This window comes from Cebus imitator, unplaced genomic scaffold (assembly GCF_001604975.1).
Source record: "Cebus imitator isolate Cc_AM_T3 unplaced genomic scaffold, Cebus_imitator-1.0 Scaffold63, whole genome shotgun sequence".
Classification (NCBI taxonomy): domain Eukaryota; kingdom Metazoa; phylum Chordata; class Mammalia; order Primates; family Cebidae; genus Cebus; species Cebus imitator.
Window position 1 is genome coordinate 222,454 of NW_016107378.1, and position 20,105 is coordinate 242,558.

The 20,105-nt window shown below is 49.8% G+C and overlaps 1 protein-coding gene across 2 annotated transcripts in view; it reads right to left on the reverse strand.

Moving 5' to 3' along the window:
• The window catches only part of MMP2 (matrix metallopeptidase 2), a 31,363-nt gene that overhangs the window by 10,764 nt on the left and 494 nt on the right, over positions 1-20,105 (reverse strand). Inside the window, exons 1-9 of one of the 2 annotated variants that reach the window (XM_017530070.1) lie at positions 15,847-16,516; positions 12,404-12,630; positions 11,350-11,498; positions 10,102-10,230; positions 9,742-9,915; positions 6,808-6,981; positions 5,704-5,877; positions 3,778-3,933; positions 2,491-2,626 (exon numbers count right to left, since the gene is read on the reverse strand). In XM_017530070.1, the coding sequence (XP_017385559.1) occupies positions 2,491-2,626; positions 3,778-3,933; positions 5,704-5,877; positions 6,808-6,981; positions 9,742-9,915; positions 10,102-10,230; positions 11,350-11,498; positions 12,404-12,630; positions 15,847-15,999 (1,472 nt within the window). In that variant the 5' untranslated portion in view covers positions 16,000-16,516. Of the gene's footprint in view, positions 1-2,490; positions 2,627-3,777; positions 3,934-5,703; positions 5,878-6,807; positions 6,982-9,741; positions 9,916-10,101; positions 10,231-11,349; positions 11,499-12,403; positions 12,631-15,846; positions 16,517-20,105 lie in introns of those variants that run through there. The other variant, XM_017530071.2, reaches the window with a different exon arrangement.

The window sequence follows — 20,105 nt, forward strand, 5'->3', positions numbered from 1 at the left end:
TGCAGGCAGCTCTACCCATGGACTTTGTACCATATGAAAGCAATTTCTCTCTACTGTTTAGGCTGGATTCAGTTTGCAGAGGGATCATCTCCGTTATTTGCAGCAAAACATCCTAACATGGGAAGGTGTCACAAGCTTTGTTTGGCAGATGAAGCTCAGAGAGGTTGAGATTCAAATTACTTAGTTATTACGACATCAACAACTAAGTAAATGAGGTATTACTAAGGTTCAAGTCCAGATCTGACTCCAAAATCTGTGTTTAATCACCCTGCAATACTGTCCTTCATGAACCCCACCCTCACCAGTGCCTAGCAACAATTTTTGCTTGTGGTTGATGCTTAATATTTACTGGTTAATCAAATAAGCCCATTAAACACTCGTCAAGTTCATTTTGAAAGAAACTGTGATGTAGCAGGCCAGGGGTGGCTCCAGCCTGGGTCTAGACTCTGCATCCTTTCCTGGGCCCCACACATCTGAGATCTGCACGTGTGGTCAGGGCTTTCTTAGCAGGAGGAGCTCCAGATGAAAGACAATGCCAGATCCTTACAGTGAGGACTGCAGAGCAGCACTGACATCTGCTATGATGTATCCCAGTTTGGGGATTCGAAGCCTGATGGGACCCGATTTCTCTGCATTCTAAGTCTCGTCTCTTATTGCATTCTTGCCATCTCCCCACTGGCCAGCAGACTCTGTGAAGGGCAGGGCATCCGTATCCCAGAATCTGGCCCAGAGTAGAGGAAACCCTTCCTGAAAGTTTGTGGAACGTCTTCTAGCCTCACCAGCCTCTCCCAGGCTAACTCAGAAACTTTACATGTCTATGGTTTGGCTCTGCAGGTCCCTCCATCTCAAAGATCCTCCTAACTTGTCACCTCCATCAGATTCTTGCTTCTCCGTTAAAGGCTCTACGCAAATGCTACCACATTTGTGAAACCTTCCTTGACTGGGATGTGCCCACAAAAGCACCTAATATCTCTGTGATCACTTTTCTTTCATCCTGCTATGTCAGTTCTCTATGCCTATTTCTCAAACTGGACTTGTGATGCACAAACTTTAACGTGCATCAGAATCACCAGTGGAATTTGCTAAAATGCATATTCCTGGGGCTTATCCCCAGAGATTCCAGTCAGGAGGGTCTAAGCTGAGGCAGAAACCCACCTTTTAATACTCACCCTCTAGCACACTCTAGGTGGCTCTGTTTTAGGAAGCTCATTTGCCTGTTTTTGAGGACGCTGATCTAGATATGATGCAGTCCCCCACCCCACTGCCCCAATAACATCATTCTTCCTCCTAAAGCCTAGCAAAGTATATGGCACAGGAGATGCCAAATAACTATGTGTCAATAATAATAGCTAATGTGAATACTCTGTGTCTCCGTGTCAGGCATTGTCTTTGCTCTCAGCACTAAGTTCATCTAATCCTTACAACAGCCCTATGAGATATGTTGGAATATTAGCCCATTTTATAAATGAGGAAACCAAGGCACAAAGAAGATACTTAATTAACTTGCTTATGATTATATAAACAGTAAATAGCAGGTAAAAAATTCTAACCCAGACAATCTGGCTTCAGAGTCCATTTTCTCAACTACTACACTCTATGAATGAATGAATGAATGGATGAACAATGAATAATAGATAGTTGGATCATAAATAATGGATAATAGCTGACTGGCTGGCTGGATGATGGATGGAAAAATATGGGTATGGATGGATGGATGGACGGATGGATGGGTAGATGGATGGATGGATGATAGAAGAATAGAAGGATGGACCCTTTAATGAGTCCTAGACACTACCTGCCATTCTCCAGGGAACTAGGGCACCAGGGTAAACCTCAGCCTTTAGTCAACTGAGTGGTTATCTTTATCTGCAGCATGAAGAATACCACCTCTTTCTACCCTGCGGCCACTCAACACCCATACACAGAGCAATTTGGCCATTTGAGGTCAATGCCATTCTAGAAGAAGGCCTGTGGTAGACTGAATTATTGTTCCCAATTCTTCCCTCCGTTTCTATTTTAGAATTATGCATTCATGTGCATTTCCATGTGACTTTGTAGTACCACCCTCTAGATTAGGTGTTGGGATTGGCCATGTGATTTATTTCAGGCAGTGGAATATTCTCAGACAAGCCGGGTGTCAACGCTTTAAATGTGCATGTGTAGTTCAGTTTGGCCTCTTGCACCCTGTCATCTGCCATGAGTAGCTGCTAATCCCATGAGAACAATAGGCAGAGCATACCTGAACCCAACTTGTACCTGGAAGCCAAGACACCTAGTAGACCCGCAGACTATGAGAGAACAAACAAAATGCTTGGGTGCAAATCCACTGAAATCTGGAGGTTGTTTGACACACAGCAGAAACTGCCAAATACAGGTCATTCTGTGAAACACACTTGGTGGGTTCTTCAGGAAAGACGGATGGAAAAGAATAACGGTATAGGAGCAGAGGACAGGAGACAAGGAGGGCAAGGAACAAGCTCCTGCACTCACCGGTCCTTGAAGAAGAAGATCTCACCACGGATCTGAGCGATGCCATCAAAGACAATGTCCTGTGTGCAGATCTCAGGAGTGACAGGTCCCAGCGTGGGGGTGGGGCCGGTGCCAATGTCAATGTCAGGAGACACCCCTGGGGAGGGCACCTGACCTTAGACTCTCCGCGGCGGTAAAGGTTCTCCCCACCAGGCTGAGCCCCCGGGGGTGCCCAGCCAACCTGCTAAGCGTCGGAAGAAATAGTCTTCTGGCCTTAGTGTAAGCTCCGTAAGATAACAAGAAGATGTCTAGACTTGGGGCGCCCCGGGGCCCTTTGAACTTTACATATGCTTTTTACTCACATCACCCAAATCAGTCCTCTCTATATCCCTGGGAGTCGGGTATCATTATTGCACCATTTCACAGGTGAAGAAACTGAGGCCTAGAAAAGTTGAGTGGCTTCCCCAAACTTTCAAACCCAAAGCTCAGATTCTTACACCCACAAGAGCAAAGGCAGTCGGGGACCACTGATTTGTCCAGCATTGAGAGTGTGGCACTCTTCGTGATAAGCGATCATTTCAGAGATGAGGAAACCGTGTCCAAAGAGGTATAAAGACTTGTACAATCTCTTGCAGCCGGTGAGGGGCAGAGGCCACACTTGAACCCAGCACTCCTCACAGCAGACCCTGGGCTCTTTCCTGAGTCTAGTGATTCCCAAACATCGTCACTCAAGCACCATTTTCACCATTTTGGCCTGGCTCAGTTATCACCAGGACCATTAAATATTTAATTTATTTTAAAAATGAACTGACTTTTTAAACTCTAGCCTCACTGTAAGCACTAACAATAAATAAATCATTGGCTTAAGGCACTGGTTGTTCTGCTTCTATTACATACTAAAATCAAAGCTTATTATGAAAACTAGAAACTTCCACCCCCGTATTGTTAAGGTCATTCCACATGATGGAAAATTCTGTCCTGTACTTGGCGACTCTCCTGGATTCTGAACCCCACTGGGTTGCTCAAACCTGTGTAACCTTGCACCAGGTGACCTTACTCACCTAGAAAACGGGAGAGACTCAGAAATGGAGAGCCAAGAGGGACACTGATATTCGCATTGTTTGGAGAGGGAAGGTTAGCTGAGTATGCCCTTGGAGAGCTGCTCTGACTTTCCAGGACCAGGTCAACACTCCTGCTTCCTGCCCTAGTCTCCAGCAGTCCTGGCTGGATGAGATCTTGCTGGTCCCACCCCCTGGGCCTCCATCCCAGGCTGCATTACCACCCCCAGCCCCCAGCTCTGAGGTTTACCATAGAGCTCCTGAATGCCCTTGATGTCATCCTGGGACAGGCGGAAGTTCTTGGTGTAGGTGTAAATGGGCGCCATCAGGGCTCCAGGGTCCTTGGAGTGCTCCAGCCCCATGGCGTGGCCAAACTCGTGGGCTGCCACGAGGAACAGGCTGTACCCTGAGGGTCGCAGGGAGGAGAGAGGGTTGAAAGGCAGGAAGAGAGATGAAAGAGAAGTCAGGACCTGATCCAGTGAGGCAGACTTTTGAGGACACAAAAATCCTGCTTCCTGGCTTTTTGTGTCTCTCTATAAAAGATGAGGGAAGAACCCCGCTCCTCAGGCTCTCTAAAGAGGTAAGAGAGTGGGGATCAGCTGGCCCCATATTACCACCATTTCTGCCCAAGCAAAAGCAGTAAAAACCATTCCCACTTAGCGTGGTTGCCCAGGCTGAGCCACAGCCAGTGAGCAAAAACTGTCACATCTGTCACACAGCAGGGTGTCACATCCTGTTATGGTTAAATGCATCCCCCCCAGAAAAGATTTGCTCAAGTCTTAACCTTAGGGACCTGCGAATGGAATCTTATTTGGAAACAGGGTCTTTGCACATGTTATTAAGATGCAAGTTACAATGTGGTCAGATTGGGTCCTTAATCCAATATGGCTTGTGACCTTATAAGAGGAGAGACAGGTAGAAGGGGAAGAAGGCCATGTCATGACAGAGGCAGAGACTGGAGGGACACATCCTTCAGAGGGAACAGGGCCCTACTGACACCCTGATTTTAGACTCCCAGCCTCCAGAAACATGAAAGAATACATTGGGTTTGTTTCAGGCCATCAGTTTGCGGCACTTTGTCATGGCAACCCTAAGACACAATAATATTCGCCCTGGGTGAGCCACTGAGCTCTGGATCCTGGAACCACTCAACAAGCTGGAGAATCCCAACTTTAGGTAGAAGGTTGGTAAAATCAGAATGTGTCCTAGGAAGGAATTTAGCAGGGGATGAGAAAACCTCCTTCGGCCAGCCTCTGTCCACTGACATGGGCCAAGTTTCATCTCACGATGATGAAAAAGAATAAAAGTCACATAAGGACAGGCTGGCCTAATTCTGACTGGCCCTGGATCTTCCTACTGACCTGGCCATTGTGAACCATCAGGGAGCTTTAAGCCCTGTAACCCTGGGCCCTGAAGTCTGGAGTGGGCACAGGGCCCTAAACACCCTGCTCACTGCACGGAGCACACAGTAAGGTCACAAGCTGTCTCCTGGTCACTCTCGCCCCTGAGCTTGTGAGTCCTAGGGGGCACAGAGCTGTCCCAGCCAGCTGCATCCTCAGAACCTAGGACTGATGAGGACCCACCATTTACACCCTGGTAACAGATAGTGCTGACTGATGGGGGAGAGAGGACTCTGAGGACTCCCCCAGGGCTGCATGGACTGTGGGGTCAGATGAAGCATGAGGCTGTTCCTTTTTTCCTTTCTTCTGCTGCCCACCAGCTCCTTGAAGGCCCCACTTTGCGCAGTGGGAAGATCTCTTAGAAGAATCGTCTCTCTGGTAACCTGTGCTCAGGACTCAGACATTTTTTAGTAGTCACAACCCTGCCTGGAGGGTGACTGAAGGGGAAGGGAAGAGCAGTGACCCCCTCAGGAGGGCCGGTTCTTACCCGGGAGGCAGGTAGCAGCATCTGGTCTACCAGGGTCTGGTCTTGGAGGCTGTGCCTCCACCTGGATGGGCAGGACCTAAGTAGGGACCTTGGCTCCACCAGAGATGGGCATTAGCTCAGCCCAGGCGGGCGGGTTTGGGAGGGACCACAGTGTTGCTATCAGGGCAGGTGAGTGTCTGGGGGGCAGTGTCTATGCTTGAAGTGGGTGAGGTCTCAGGGAGGTTTTTGGTGCAGGTTTAGGGGCAAGGGCAATGTCCAGGGTCTCCGTCCAATGGCCAGAGCCTCGTACCTTGGTCGGGGCAGAAGCCCCACTTGCGGTCGTCGTCGTAGCTGGCTGTGGTCGCACACCACATCTTTCCATCACTGCGGCCGGCGCTGGTACAGCTTTCATACTTATTGCCCAGGAAGGTGAAGGGGAAGACACAGGGGGCACCTTCTGAGTTCCCACCAACAGTGGACATGGCTGTGGGGTTAGGGGTATGGGTCAAGGAGCAGCAAAGAGTCTGAGGTTACCCAGGAAGCAGTGGCATGAAAGTGACCTTAACAAATTACACTTAAGGTAGACTCCGTCCCAGGCCCTGTATCTTTAGAATCATCTCACCCTGCCCCTGGCAACAGCCCTGTGCAGGAGGGACCGAATGGTACCCGCAGTTTCATGGATGGGAAACTGGAGATCAGAGAGATGATGCAATTTCCCTGAGCCAACACTACTAGGAAGTATCAGAGCTGCAATTCAAACCCAGGGAGCCAGGTTTCAGAGTTCTAATGAGCCACCCATGGAGGGGGCAGGTGGGCTAGGGGCAAAGGGGGCTGGATGAAGCTGATAGCACCAGCACATGGCCCTCAGTGGTGAGCCCTCTGGGCCCGGCTCTGCAGAGACCAACCTCTGTGTCTGCTGCACAAAGCAGGCACTCAGTAAATACCTGTTGGAGGAAGGGAAGAAGGAGAGGAGGTAGGGATGGAGAGAAGGAGGAAAGGAGGGGAATTGGGAGGCAAGCAGGGAGCTCTTAATGAAAAACAGACTAAGAGGAGATACAGACCAGGAGCAACAGGGAAGACAGACTGCAAGGTCAGAGAGGAGGAGAGAGAAGCATTTGTCAGAGAGCCTGAGAGAAAAGGGATGCAGGTCGGTCAGAGGTCCTGAGTAGGCCTGATATTTAGGTGTCGCCAATTCAGCTGTTGATGCCCACTGTCTGTTCTGATTTCAATGCCCAGGCCACACCAGGTGTCACATATCCTGACTAGCTGCACAGCTGTTCTGGGTGTGGATCATTCGCACAGATGCCTTAGCACCCCTGTCTTGGGGAAAGGAGGTTGGCACAGGGAGTCTTGTGGGTTTTTCATCAGACAGCCGGTGCTGGGCCCTGATGGAGGGAGAGGCAGTGGCACCCACCAGTCTCAGGGCAGAAGCCATACTTCTTGTCACGGTCGTAGTCCTCAGTGGTGCCGCACCAGCGGTAGCCATCCGTGCGGCCCTCAGTGGTGCAGCTGTTATACGATGTGCCCTGGAAACGGAATGGGAACTTGCAGGGCTGTCCTTCAGCGTTGCCGCCCATGGTGAACAGGGCTAGGGGTGGGGGAGAGAGAGACGGATGTGAATGAGAGATACCTCCGTAGGCATAGGGCTGGCTGGCTGCCCACCTGCCGGTTCACACCAGCGAAGTTGGCGCATTGTTAAAATATTAAGACAACATCTCTATTGGTTGGTAAGGAGCTGCTTCTCTGAGCTCCCAGAGAGAATCCCTGCTTCCCTGGTTAATCCAATCCCTCCCCTGGGACTTTATGGACCACCTGACAACAAAATGGTTGACACCTGGTACACAACAAGGGCTTCGAGAACCCTGCCTCAGCCCCAAGGTCACTGTCCGCTCTGCCTGGTCCATGCCTATATCATGCAAATTTCATGTAATAATGATATATGACATGAATATGTCAGTCATGGCAGGCAGGACCACAAGAGTCTCTCTCCATTTGATAGATGGAGAAATCAAGGCTAAGACAAAGCTGGTTCTCAAACTGCTCAGGGTCACATAAATGAAAGAAGTGAGTGAAGGTTGGAACTAAAAACTATAAAACACACGAATCTCAATCTCTCTTGCTCAGTCTCTCTGTCACTCTCAGGCATGTATGTGTGTGTATGTGTGCACACACATGCACAGAAAGAAAGCTTTACCTCCTGTTAACCCCAGGCCCCTTCCTGGATGGCCTTGTTGCAGTCCCTGTAGGAGGGAGAGAAAGAGAGAAGAGGAGGAGGGAGGGAGAAGGAGGTGGTGCCTTCAGGTACCTTTTACTAAACACTCTAGGCTCTTACTTTGACATCCTTAAGACAGGGGCCATGGCTGGAGAGCTGGGGGAGGGAGCGGGGTTCAGAGCCTGGCCTGTCTGTCTTGGATTCTCCCCCTCCTCCCCTCATCCACCCAAAGCTAAAAAATGGTGTGTCTCTGGAATTGCCAACCAGCAAAACCACAAGTCCGTAACAAGGACCATCTGTGCACAACGGCGCCAGAGGTGACCTCACCAGCCCCCGTTAACTCCACGATGGCCAGAATGGAGACCAGTCCCTGGCCTCCCACCACAGAACTTGGGGCTCTGTATCCTCACTGCTCCCCTCTCTACCAAAAGACCGTGTCCTGCAATGCCAGAAACAATGGCACCTAGAGAAAAGGCAAGGCGGAGTCCAGATACTTTTGTGGCCTCAGAGTTGAGAAAGGCAAAGTGTTAACTTAGACCAATGCCAGCCCCCTGCCTCTGACCTCCGATCAGATGATTTCTACCACCCAGGAAGCCCCCGTCTCCTCCCAAATCCACCCGACAAGGATGGCGAGAATCAGACACTGACTCAGCAGTCAGCAGGGGCTGAGTAACAAGAACCTCTGCCTCAAGACCCAGACACGTGTGTGTTGTGCGTACTTGCATCTGGCTAAGCACAAAGTAAATCGCTAATGTCCAATGCAGGGAATAACCCTTCCCAAACTTATGAAATACAGCTGTTTCCACTTCTATCATCAAAGGATTCTGTTCCTATCAGAGGGGTGACACAGGGAAAGGTTAATGCCACATGTAATCCCTACTGGGAAACACAAGACACAGAAAATATTTTTGTTTCAAAATTCTGACTTATTAATGGTGAATGGCTTGAACTCTTACTTAATATAAAGCTTAGCTCTGGTAATAAAAGCGTAAACAGGAAGGCAATTAACTAGCTCTTCCTTTCTTTCATTCTGTCAAGATAGTGCCTAGTGCTTCGTTACAATGGGGTTAGAGAGATTCACAGATGTAAAATTACAGACAAAAAGACAGTCCTTAGTCTAGGTAGACTAAAGAATCTTTGTGAGATGGGAAAGAAGATAGTGTTTAGAAAAATTTTTGACTTGTTCCTATTTTTCCCAGGTTTTCTGGGCTTTCAATCTCCAGAATTATCAAACATGACGACTTCATAGAATATGAAGTTACATACACACGGTCTTTTTGTGATTTATGACTATGAAGTGTGTCAAGGATATTTTTAAAAAGGATTGAGTGCATATGTTAATATCTGCACCCCTTTTTAAAAGGTTTCCCCCATGTAGCTTCAAAATCTCTGAAAATTTTGTGTCTTAGGCACTGACAAGCACACACACACAAATACTGAGTGATGCCTAACATCTTTATTAAGACACAGGGATGCAGACACAAGCTAGACTGGAGGCAGAAAAAGACAATGTCCAAGAGAGGTAGATGGCATAGCCCCTGTGCCCAGACACACGCACGCGCACACACACAAGCACGCACGTGCACACATTAGCAGAGGCAGCATCAGGACCAAGACCGGAGCAATAGCTGAAATTCCTGGGGTTGAAGTCCCCAAACCAGATTGGGTCCAGCCTTGGTCTGAGTCTTGCCTCCCAATCACACTGCTAGGTTTCCAGTTACCAGCAGGCCGTTCCTCATGCCCTTGAACTACCAATCTTGATTGAAGTGTAAAGACTGGTTCTAGAGAGAACCGCTGGGTATTTTAATAGTGCTAAGTTCACTCCAATATAGGTTAGAAATAAATAATTAGCACATCAAATCTGTGACTTCATAAGTATGATTACTAATGGGGAAACTTTAAAAAAAACTACTGACTTGATTTAATTAAAGTATTAAGTTCACCATGGCATTGGTGGAAGAGAAACAGCAATGGCTCAGATCAGGATGGGGAAACTGAGCGCAGGGCGGTGGGGAGATGCTCATTGGCTGGCAGTGGCAGCCAGTCTTGGAGAATGTGGAGAGCGGAGCACAGTGGGGAGCTGGGGAAGCTGGAAGCTTGGGGTGGAAAGCCTTGAGGGCTAGAATGGATGCTCACCTTCGTGGGGACAGAAGCCGTACTTGCCGTCCTTCTCAAAGTTGTAGGTGGTGGAGCACCAGAGGAAGCCGTCGCTTCGGCCTATGTCAGTGCAGCTGTTGTACTCCTTGCCATTGAACAGGAAGGGGAACTTGCAGTACTCCCCGTCAGCGTTCCCATACTTCACACGGACCACTAAAGGGCAACATGGAAGGGAGAGGTTGGACTTCTCCAGGTCTTCTTTGGAGAGCAAGATTATGATGCACCCAGGTGTGTGAGTTTCCTCCCCTTCCACCTCTCAGGTCTAAGCAGATGCAGTGGGTGGAGGTGTCCAGGGTTGCCAGGGAAGAAACAGCTCTTGGCTGCTAGGGGACAGCTCACCTTGCCCTTCTCCCAAGGTCCACAGCTCATCGTCATCAAAGTGGGAGTCTCCCCCAATACCAGGGCTTGGGGAGAAAGCATGAGCCAGGAGTCCGTCCTTACCATCAAAGGGGTATCCATCACCATGTTCTGAAACACACACCGGGTCTTAGCTTCTAGCTGTGCCAGCCAGACCCCTCCGCACCCCATCTACGTGTGGGGTCTGTCAGCCCACTCAGCATCTGCCCCTTCCCTCATCCCAGTAGGGTTATCCAGGACTGGAAACACAGGGGCTCAGTAGAGATCTGCTGACCTTGTTGTTACCATCCTATGGTCTACACTGCTCTCCCAGGTTTACATGACTCCCAGTCTCCACACTCCCTACCTTCATTGTCTACACTACCACCGTGACACTATATCAACCACATACTCACATTGTCACACTAGTGTCCTCACCCCTTACCCTCATCATCCCCAATGTCTATGCCATCCACCCTCCTGTCCATACTGCCCTCTTAACCACACTCTTGCCTTCATGTCACACTATCACCAATATCCACAATGCGAATCCTCATGCCCACCTTGTCATGCACCACTCACTCACTTGTCTACACTATTTCCCATGCTCCTTACCTTTACCACTTACCACTCAGTGTCTACACCACCTACCTTTCTGCCTGCGCTGCTTCCAGTGCTCACATCATAAACTCAAATGGCCACCTGACCCCGGTTTCTGTGACCCTTACTCTCATGTCTACGTTGCTCCACTGTTTTCAAATCACTCTCCTGTCTCTACAGTTCCTCGGTATCTACCAGCAGCATCCAACATAACTTTCCGTTATTAGAGGAATATTCTTTGTCTATGCTGTCGAAAATCAACAGCCACTAACCTCATGTGCCTTCTGAGCACTTGAAATGTGCCCAGGTGACCAGGAAACCAATTTTAAACTTTTAACAAATTTAGATTTAAATAGCCGTATATATCATACCCAATGGCTACCATATTGGACATCACAGTAGACCACTTGCTTCAGGTTTACATGGCCTCCAGGTTACACCGCAGCACAGCGTCTGCCCCCATGTCCACGTGACTCTCCAGTACCCACTCCATGTTGTGCTCTCCCTATCTACACCACCCCCAGGGTCTACACCAGCTACTCTCCTATCTAAGCTGCCCTCAGGATCCCCATGCCCCTCTAATGTCCATCTTGCCCGTTTGTCTCGACACTCACCCCTGCTGGCCACTCTTCTACCCACTCTTTTGCCTACCCCAGCGGCCAAAGTTGATCATGATATCTGCCTCTCCATCATGGATTCGCGAAAACCGCAGGGGGGTCACATCGCTCCAGACTTGGAAGGCACGAGCGAAGGCATCATCCACCGTCTCTGGGTCCAGATCAGGTGTGTAGCCAAGGATCCTGGAGGTGGTAGGAATGCATGTGAGTGTGTATGCATGTGCATATGTGTGTGTATATACAAAGATGTGTCTGTGCACAGATATGTGAAAAAGTTTGTGTGTGTGTGTATGCAAACGTACAAGTATATGCATGTATGCATATACATGGGAACGGTACACAAGTATGTGCACGTATATGTGAGCACGTGCCTGCATGTCTGTGTTAGCAGGTTGAGCAGGGGTCACTGCCAAGAGCAATTTTCCCAGAATGCCTTGAAGACCCAGGGAGTCCCAGACCAGCCAACATTTTCAAGCCCTGACTCAAGAGTCACACCTCTCACTCTGGCTGGTGGGGAAGGGTCATAAGTAGTGCAGAAGTGCCTTATGGGGGGCACAGGGCAAAGATCTCACCATTGGAACCCAGCAGCAGCCATACAGAACACAGCTATATTGGCCCAATTATCAACCAATGATAACCCACTTGGGCTGCTAAACTCCTAATTAGCAACCAGTGACCATGTTCCTTCTGCCCATCCCAGTGACCTTATCAAAAACAGTAACAATCACTAGCATTACTACACTCTTGCTCTGTCAAACATCATCAAAGCCCTTTATACTAGTTCAGTCTAGCTTAGTTCCCCAACCAACCCTATGAGGAAGGGCATTTTTAAGTCCCATTTTATAGACTGGAAAGCCAACATTCACAGCATTGAAAAGTAACCCAGTGCCTCCTGGCTAGCAAGTATGAAACTTAAGTTCACGTCTGTCTGCCTTCATTTTCTAAGAACTGTGTATTGAAACTCCCTAAGATGCCAAGTCCTCACAAAAGACACCTCATGGTTCCCCCGAGTGGAGAGAATGCATGGCTCAAGGAGACTCGTGTCCCTCAGCCCAATGGCCCTGCGTCCCCAAGCCCTGCTCCAGCACCTGTATGTGATCTGGTTCTTGTCCCACTTGGGCTTGTTGGGGAAGAAGTTGTAGTTGGCCACATCTGGGTTGCCGCAGCGTGGCTTCCGCATGGTCTCGATGGTGTTCTGGTCAAGATCGCCGGTCTGGGGCAGTCCGAAGAACTTCTGCATCTTCTTCAGCGTGTCCTTCAGCACAAACAGGTTGCAACTCTCCTTGGGGCAGCCGTAGAAGGTGTTCAGGTATTGCTGAAAGGATGGCATAGCATTGACCAAGGCAGGCCGCAGCAGTCAGCCCCCCGACCCAGTGCCATAGTCCAGACAGGATATAAGCCAGGGGTCCCAGAGCACTGAGTGACAGGGCATACAGCTATAGAGAGCATGGCTACCCCTTGTTGGTGCTGGGTGCTGGCTATATGCCAGGAGCTAAAGTCAGAATATGTTAACTCACATATTCTATAATGTAGGTATACTATCATTATATAGAGGAGGAAACTGAAGCACAGAGAAGTTAAGAAACTTGCTTAAGATCACACAGTTCACAAATGGTAGATCTGGATTTGGGACAAAGCAATCTGACTCCAGAGTCTGTGATGGGAAACTGAATACTCCAGCATCCTTCCTTTACATCTATCAACTCATTTATCTACCTCACAGCTGGTGACTTAGGGGCTTTTTTCCTTCTTTTTTCTTATAAAGAGATTCAAGGACTACATGCATGGGCTCTGGCAGCAGACAGACCTGGGTTCAAATCCTGAATTGGCCATTTGCAAAAAGAAAGGAGTCCTGTCCTTCAGGTGCCATCCAACTGGCCCTGCCCAAACTGAGGCCAAAATCGAGCAGGTCCCTGCAGAGGTTCCGGGAGCAATTGACTCATTTACTTACTCAACAAATACTTTTTAACACCTACCATGTACCAAGCCCGGTGCTACTGCTGAGGATAAACTGGTGAATAAGATAGATGGTTCTGTCTCTAAGGTTCAAATCCTAGCAGGGAGGCTGACAGATCACAAATAAAAGCAAAATGAAGTATGTGGTAAGGGCTGTGTTGGAATGATGAAAGCAGCCAGGAGAGCTTAAGACAATGGTCCTAGCCTTGTTGGAAGTCGTTAGGAAAAAGGAAATCGAGGATATAACAATAATAATGATAATATAACAGGAATAATGGCTAATGCTTATTGAGTACTTACCACGTGCTAGGTAAGCACTTAAGATTCCCTCTCCTTTAACCCTGAGATAGGAAATTTCCCAGTTTGCAGATGAAGAAACTGAGAAGTTAAATCACTTGCCCAAGATCATCACTAGGCCAGCTTGTTGGCTCATGTACTCTTTGATTTGAAACCAAGTGATCTAAGTCTAGAACTAGCTTCCTAAGCCCCCATAGCATTACCTCTTGACAAAAAGAGTTCCATTTGTCAGAGGTGTTCAAACCAGAGTAGCCCCATCTTGAGTAGGGGCTGGGTAAGATGCGGCTGAGACCTGCTGTGGTGGATTCCCAGGAGAGCAGGCATTCTCAGTCGAAAAATAAGACAGAGAGTCGGCACGACTGATTTCACAACATACAGGTCACAAAGACCCCGATGATAAAACAAGACACAGTAAAGAAGCTGGACGAAGCCCACCCAAACCAAGACGGCAGTTAAAGTGACCTCTGGTTGTCTTCAGTGCTCATTATATGCTAATTATAATGTATTAGCATGCTAAATACATTAGAGGCTCCCATCAGTGCCATGACAGTTTATAAATGCCATAGCAACATCCAGAAGTTACCCTATAGGGTCTAAGAGGGAGAAGAACCCTCAGTTCCAGGAAATCCCCCCTCCCTTTTCCTGAAAACTTATAAATAATCCAACCTTTGTTTAGCATGTAATCAAGAAATAACCATGTGTATACTCAGTCAAGCAGCCCATTCCCTGCTCTGCCTATGGAATAACCACCCTTTTATTCCTTTACTTTCTTAATAAATTTGTTTTCATTTTATTCTGTTGGCTCCCTCTTGAATTCCTTCCTGTTTGAAGCCAAGAACCCATGTGGCACCCTAGGCTGAACCCCAGTTTAGAGGTTCATCCTGTGATCCATTGGCTGGAAAAAGTGTAGGAACCCAAGTAGCTTTGTCATTGTCCCAAAACTCCACTCTCACCCCCCACCCAACAGCGACATCATTGTGCCAGCCAGCTCCAGACCCTTGAAAAAAGTAGCCCTCTAAACATGTGTGGAGGTCTCCGAAGCCATCTGTTCAGAGGGGGCTGAGACCTAGCGGCTTGGAAAAGGTGGGAGTTGGGAGAGGGTAGGTGTCACCTCCTGAAGGAGTTCCTAGAGTGACCAGAGGGCACGGGAGTCTTCTCCCGGACAGGTTGAGGGGGAGACTGGAGGGCAGGGTGGCTGAGCAGCAAGGGACAGATATCCCCTGGGCTGGAAAGGACATCTTGAAGGGTCCCTGGCTTGCCTCTCTCCTTAGGCTCTACTTATGCAACACGGAGGCCAGGGTGCCCCTCCAGCCAGGCTCGCGCACGCTCACAAGACAACATCTGAACCGCAGTTTGGGAGCCGAACCAGGAAGGCGGGCTCGCTGGCCGCAGAGGGCAGCGCAGTCCGCCCCCGCCCCACGCGCCGGGCCCTCCTGCGCCTGCTCCCCTCCTCCTCCCTCCTGCCTGGCCAGCTCTCTCCTTCCCTCCGACCCTTTGGAGAAGTTCGTCCTCCGACCCTTTGGAGAAGTTCGAGGAAACTTTCCGAGGCCTAACCCTTGACCAACTTGTCCATTAAGCCAGGCGAAAAAGATGTGTTCTCTGCTTCCCTCCTGCCCCAATCACTTCTCAAATGGTCCCCTCCAGCTGTTTAAAGGCCCCTCTCCAGATGTGTGCCAAAGGCTTCTAGAAGTTTGCCAAACTCCGCTTTGGCCAAGCTCCTTCCCATCTTTATGCAAAAGTTTACCCAAATTGTGTGCCAGAGCGCCCCATTCGTTCCCAAAGCCCTATATTAGAAACACACACACACAAAACAAACAAAACAACAACCCTTTAGCTGTTTGCCAAAGGCCTACCAAGATGCTTGACGAGAGCCCTTAGCAACTGCCCAGATTTGTCCAAAAGTTGTTTACAAAGCCCGAACCCCCTAGCCAAACGTCCCATTTACTAGAGGAGGTGGTCCCCGCTATTTACATAAGAATCCCTTGCCAGTAGTTAGCCGGGTCACTCCTCTTCCACTCTGGCTTGTTTCTCGTCCCCCTGCTGTATCCTGAAGGTTGCCAAATTGTTTATTAAAGGTCTTCTCTGCTTACAAAAGATCCCTCACCGTTTGCCAGAGATCATTCCAACAGCTTGCTGAAGACCCCCCAAACTGTTTACCGAAGCCCCTCCCCCACGCTGTGTGTGGGACCACTGCCGACGGCAGGGGGAGAGACACCCCCATCCTTTGCCTCCAAAGTTTGTCTAAACTTGGTTCCTTGAGGCCAGCGCAGCAACTCACCACTGCCAACTCTTTGTCCGTTTTGGGGGCGACATCGCCAGGGAACTTGATGATGGGCGACGGCGGGGCGGCGGCGTGGCCCAGCAGGCAGCCCAGGAGGCAGAGCGTCCTCAGGGGACCCGCGAGAGCTCCCTGGGCCTTTAGCGCCTCCATCGTTGCGCTCCCCGGCCCCGCGCGTCGCCCGGGGGTCGCTGGCTCGGTGCGTGCAGCCGCGACGCCGCCTGGTTGGAGCCTATTCCGCGGCGCAGGGCTGCGCTCCGAGGGTCCGCTAGGTCGGTCTCCTGGGCTTTGCCCGGCTCAGCGGCTCATGGTCCAGCCCTCGCGCCCCAGCCCCCGCCGCCGCCGGCGCCGCAGGTCCTGGCAATCCCTTTGTATGTTTAAAGCCCCAGATGCGCAGTCTCCAGCCACCACCGGAGAAGTCTGGAAGCAGCGGAAACAAAGGAGGGCAGCCGCCAGATGTAGCCGGCTGGGCTGGGAGGGAGCTGGCAGTGCGGGGCTGGGGGCGGGGGGCGCGCTCGGACCCGCCCTCTCTGCCCCACCCCCTACTCTCGCTCCTCTTTTCTTTTTTCCTTTCTCCATCTCGTTTCCCCTGCCGCCTGCTACTCCTGGCCTCCGCGTCTACCCTCAGTGCACGACCTCGCCACCCCACTTCCCTATCTCGCGATCTGGGCTCACAGCCTCAGACCCCCCTGCTGGGAAACATCTGCCGCTGTCGCTCTAGGCCCCTACTTTCTGAGGTTAGAGAGCGGTACTCTGAGGTTGGAGGGACGCCGGCTGGGCCAGGACACCCTGCGCTCCCTGGGGTCAGGAACGGGAAGGGATGGTCAGAAACAGATGATCCGCCACGTTGATAGACGGTCAGAGATAGAAATTTTACATATTTAGAGATGGAGACAGAGAGGAGTGAGATGAACTGAGATGGAAAGAGATAGAGAGATGGAAACAGAGACAGTGGAAGGTCCCAGGTTGCTTCCTTACCTCTTTCCTTCTACGAATGTGTAAGCCTTAACTTGGCCTTAGCATAGTGCTACATGCTAGATACACCTCGGGAAATAGAGCAGTCATGGGCCCCGTGTCAGAGGCGTCTGAGCCAGAGCGACTCCATCTTGAACAGGGGGCTGGGTAAAATGAGACTGAGACTTGCTGAGGGCCAGCATTCTCAGTCACAGGATGAGATAGGAATTGGGCAAGACTGCTTTCATAAGAGAGAGGTCACAAAGACCCCATGGATAAAACAGGATGTAGTGAAGAAGCCAGCCAAAATCAAGATGGCAAAGAAATCGACCTCTGGTCATCCTCACTGCTCATTGAATGTTAATTATAATGTATTAGCATATTAAAGGAAGTACCCACCTGTGGGAAGAAAGTTGCCCAGATGCCAAGGCAAGAGACTGAAGGCACAAGCTGTCTCAGTATAATAAATGGTTACCCAGTTTTAGCAATGATACCAAATATATTTAGAAACAGTCACATAATCAATTACATAATCAACCTTATTAAATCATTATTCTTTATGAATCTTTGCTTTAGTATTATAGCATAAAAACATTCTAGTCTTATAGTATAGAAACAACCAGTGAAATATAGTTAGGAACTGAAGGGACATTGTGAGACTGATCAGGAGGCAGGAGTGAGAGCTTTTCGGTAAGGCCAGTGCCTGGGAAGGTGCCCGTTACTTAGCAGGCGGGCCTCGTGGTAACGCCAGTGCCTGGGAAGGTGCCCGTTACTTAGCAGGCCATGAAGGGGAGTTTCCCTTTCACTGGGGGAGTCCAGGGAATACTGCTCTGTCCGGCTCTTGAGGAAGGCCCGACATTAGCCAGGCCTGCCCACAGACATCCAGGGGCTTAAATGCCTCTCTGTGGTGCTGTGCTCCCACGGTCACCATCCTTGTCACTTTCATGTTCTGCTTTCTCACCCGGTGCTCTTTTTAAGTTCTTAGAAGTCATGAGAAATAAGAATAGAGGAATCCTAAAAGCCTTTGATCTTTCTGATGAGTGCATAGAGAGATGCTGACCTAAGTGCCTCCCCTCCTTGCAGCGGCTCCCTGAGAGGGAGGGGTGCCCCGTACTGTAAGCATGTGATTTGCTTGACCCTATCCATCATGTCAGATGAGTCACTCTCCTTACCCTGCCCCCCGCCCTGTATACAATAAATATCAGCGCGTCCAGGCATTCGGGGCCACTACTGGACTCCGCCCTTGGTAGTAGTGGTCCCCAGGGCCTGGCTGAGTTCTTCTCTTATCTCTGTGTCTTGTGTCTTTCTTTCCTGCGATCTATTGTTTCTGCACGCAAAAGAACACCCACTAGACCCTGCAGGGCTGGACCCTGCACCCACCAGTGCCATGGCAGTTTATAAATGCCACAGCAATATGAGGAAGTTTACCCTTTATGGTCTAAAAAGGGGAGGAGTCTTCAGTTCCAGGAACTCCCCACTCACTCTTGAATTCTTCCCTGTGCCAAGCCAAGAATCCATGTGGCCTCTCAGGCTGAATCTCAATTTCGAGTCTCTGAGGAATGTCCTCTCCCTCTCTCAGGAAAGACAATCAAGAGATAGGCTGTGATGGGAAGCTCCAGCAGGCCATTGGAAACACCTAACTTCAGCCCCTAAACTAGTAAAGACAATTAGGGAAGGCTTCCTGGAAGAAGTGACTTCTGAGCTGAAACCCGAAGAGCTAAAGAGGTTGAGGGCTGGGAATATGGGAAATGTTTTAGGCCCAATCTAGGGAACACAGACAATGGCCCAGAGATGAAAAACAGCAAAAGGCACTGGAGAAGGAAGTTTTATCTATCTGAAAAAGGTGGGGCACAGGGTGAGGGGATGCAGCTGGAGGGGTCAGTAAGGACCAGCCTAGGAAGCGGGCAGATAGGACTGGAGGTCAGCAGGGAACAGTTTAAGAAGTAAGATGAGGGGCTGAAAGAGTCAGGAGCAATATGATTGTGGAGAGAACTGGAGGTCACGGTTATGAGTTGTGATCATCACGGCCGGAAAAGCCTGAGGCTTGGGTCTCAATGGGCTGCAGACAAGTTCAAGCTTGCCTGGTGGGTGTGTGCCGCGGGCTTGCCGAATCAGTTTAAAAGGAAACTCTTGGGAGGGACTTTGCCCCGCAGGAGGGAGCCAGGCCCTTCAGCCTGACCCAGTGAGAAACCTCGGCTGTTCTGGAGAGGGCGAGACTGAGGTCGGCTGGGGAGGGGGATTGCCTCCTGGCCCAGCCCCACTGGGCTCATGTCCACATCCTGTGGACAGCCAGAGAGCCAAGTCGGAGAGCTAAGAGTGAAAATGGAAAAAGTTGCCTCACTAAAGCAGGGGTTGCAAACTCGTGGCCTGTGGGCTGAATCCAGCACGAACAGCATTTTGAAATTTGGGAAACTTCATGTAAAAATCTGACTTTCTGGTTTTCTTTTTTTAAAAAAAAAACTTCCCTAAGATCTGGCAATACTGGATGCCAGTTTCCATATGGCAATAATTTGCCGAAGCCGAGTAGTGGCTGATCCTTTTAGATGAGGCACATACTTCGGTTTGCCACAGTCCTCACCACTCTCTATTGTATTGCCTTGCATGTGGCTCCCTTCACTAGCTGTTGCTCACTTACACTTGCCCAATTTGAGTTTTAACCTTTTCTGAAAAGTCTTTGGGATCTACATAACATAGCTTTGGGGCTCCTGTGGCAGAGGGCAGCTTTGACTGCATCTCTTCAGAGCCTCTGTGGTTTCGGCATTCCTAGGGCCTCGGTTTCCAGGGTAGGGGCTTGGTGCCCATTCAGAATGGCAATGGCTGCAGAAGAGAGAGAGCACTTAGCGAATGAGAGGCTTCTGTGCCCAGCAGTGACTATGTCAGAGGCACTGGAACCAGAGCAACTCCATCTTGAACAGGGGTTAGGTAAAATAAGGCTAAGACCTGCTGGCCTGCATTTCCAGTAAGTTAAGGCATTCCTAATCACAAAATGAGATAGAAGGTTGGCACAAGATACAGGTCATAAAGACCTTGCTGATAAAACAGGCCGCAGTAAAGAAGCTGGCCAAGACCCGCCAAAACCGAGATGATGATGAGAAAAATCTCTGGTCAGCCTTACTGCCACACTCCCACCGCCACCATGACAGTTGACAGATGCCATGGCAATGTCAGGAAGTTACCCTATGTGGTCTAAAAGGGGGAGGCATGAATAATTTACCCCTTGATTAGGATATGATCAAGAAATAACCATTAAAATGGGCAACCAGCAGCTCTTGGGGCTGCTCTGTCTATGGAATAGCCATTCTCTT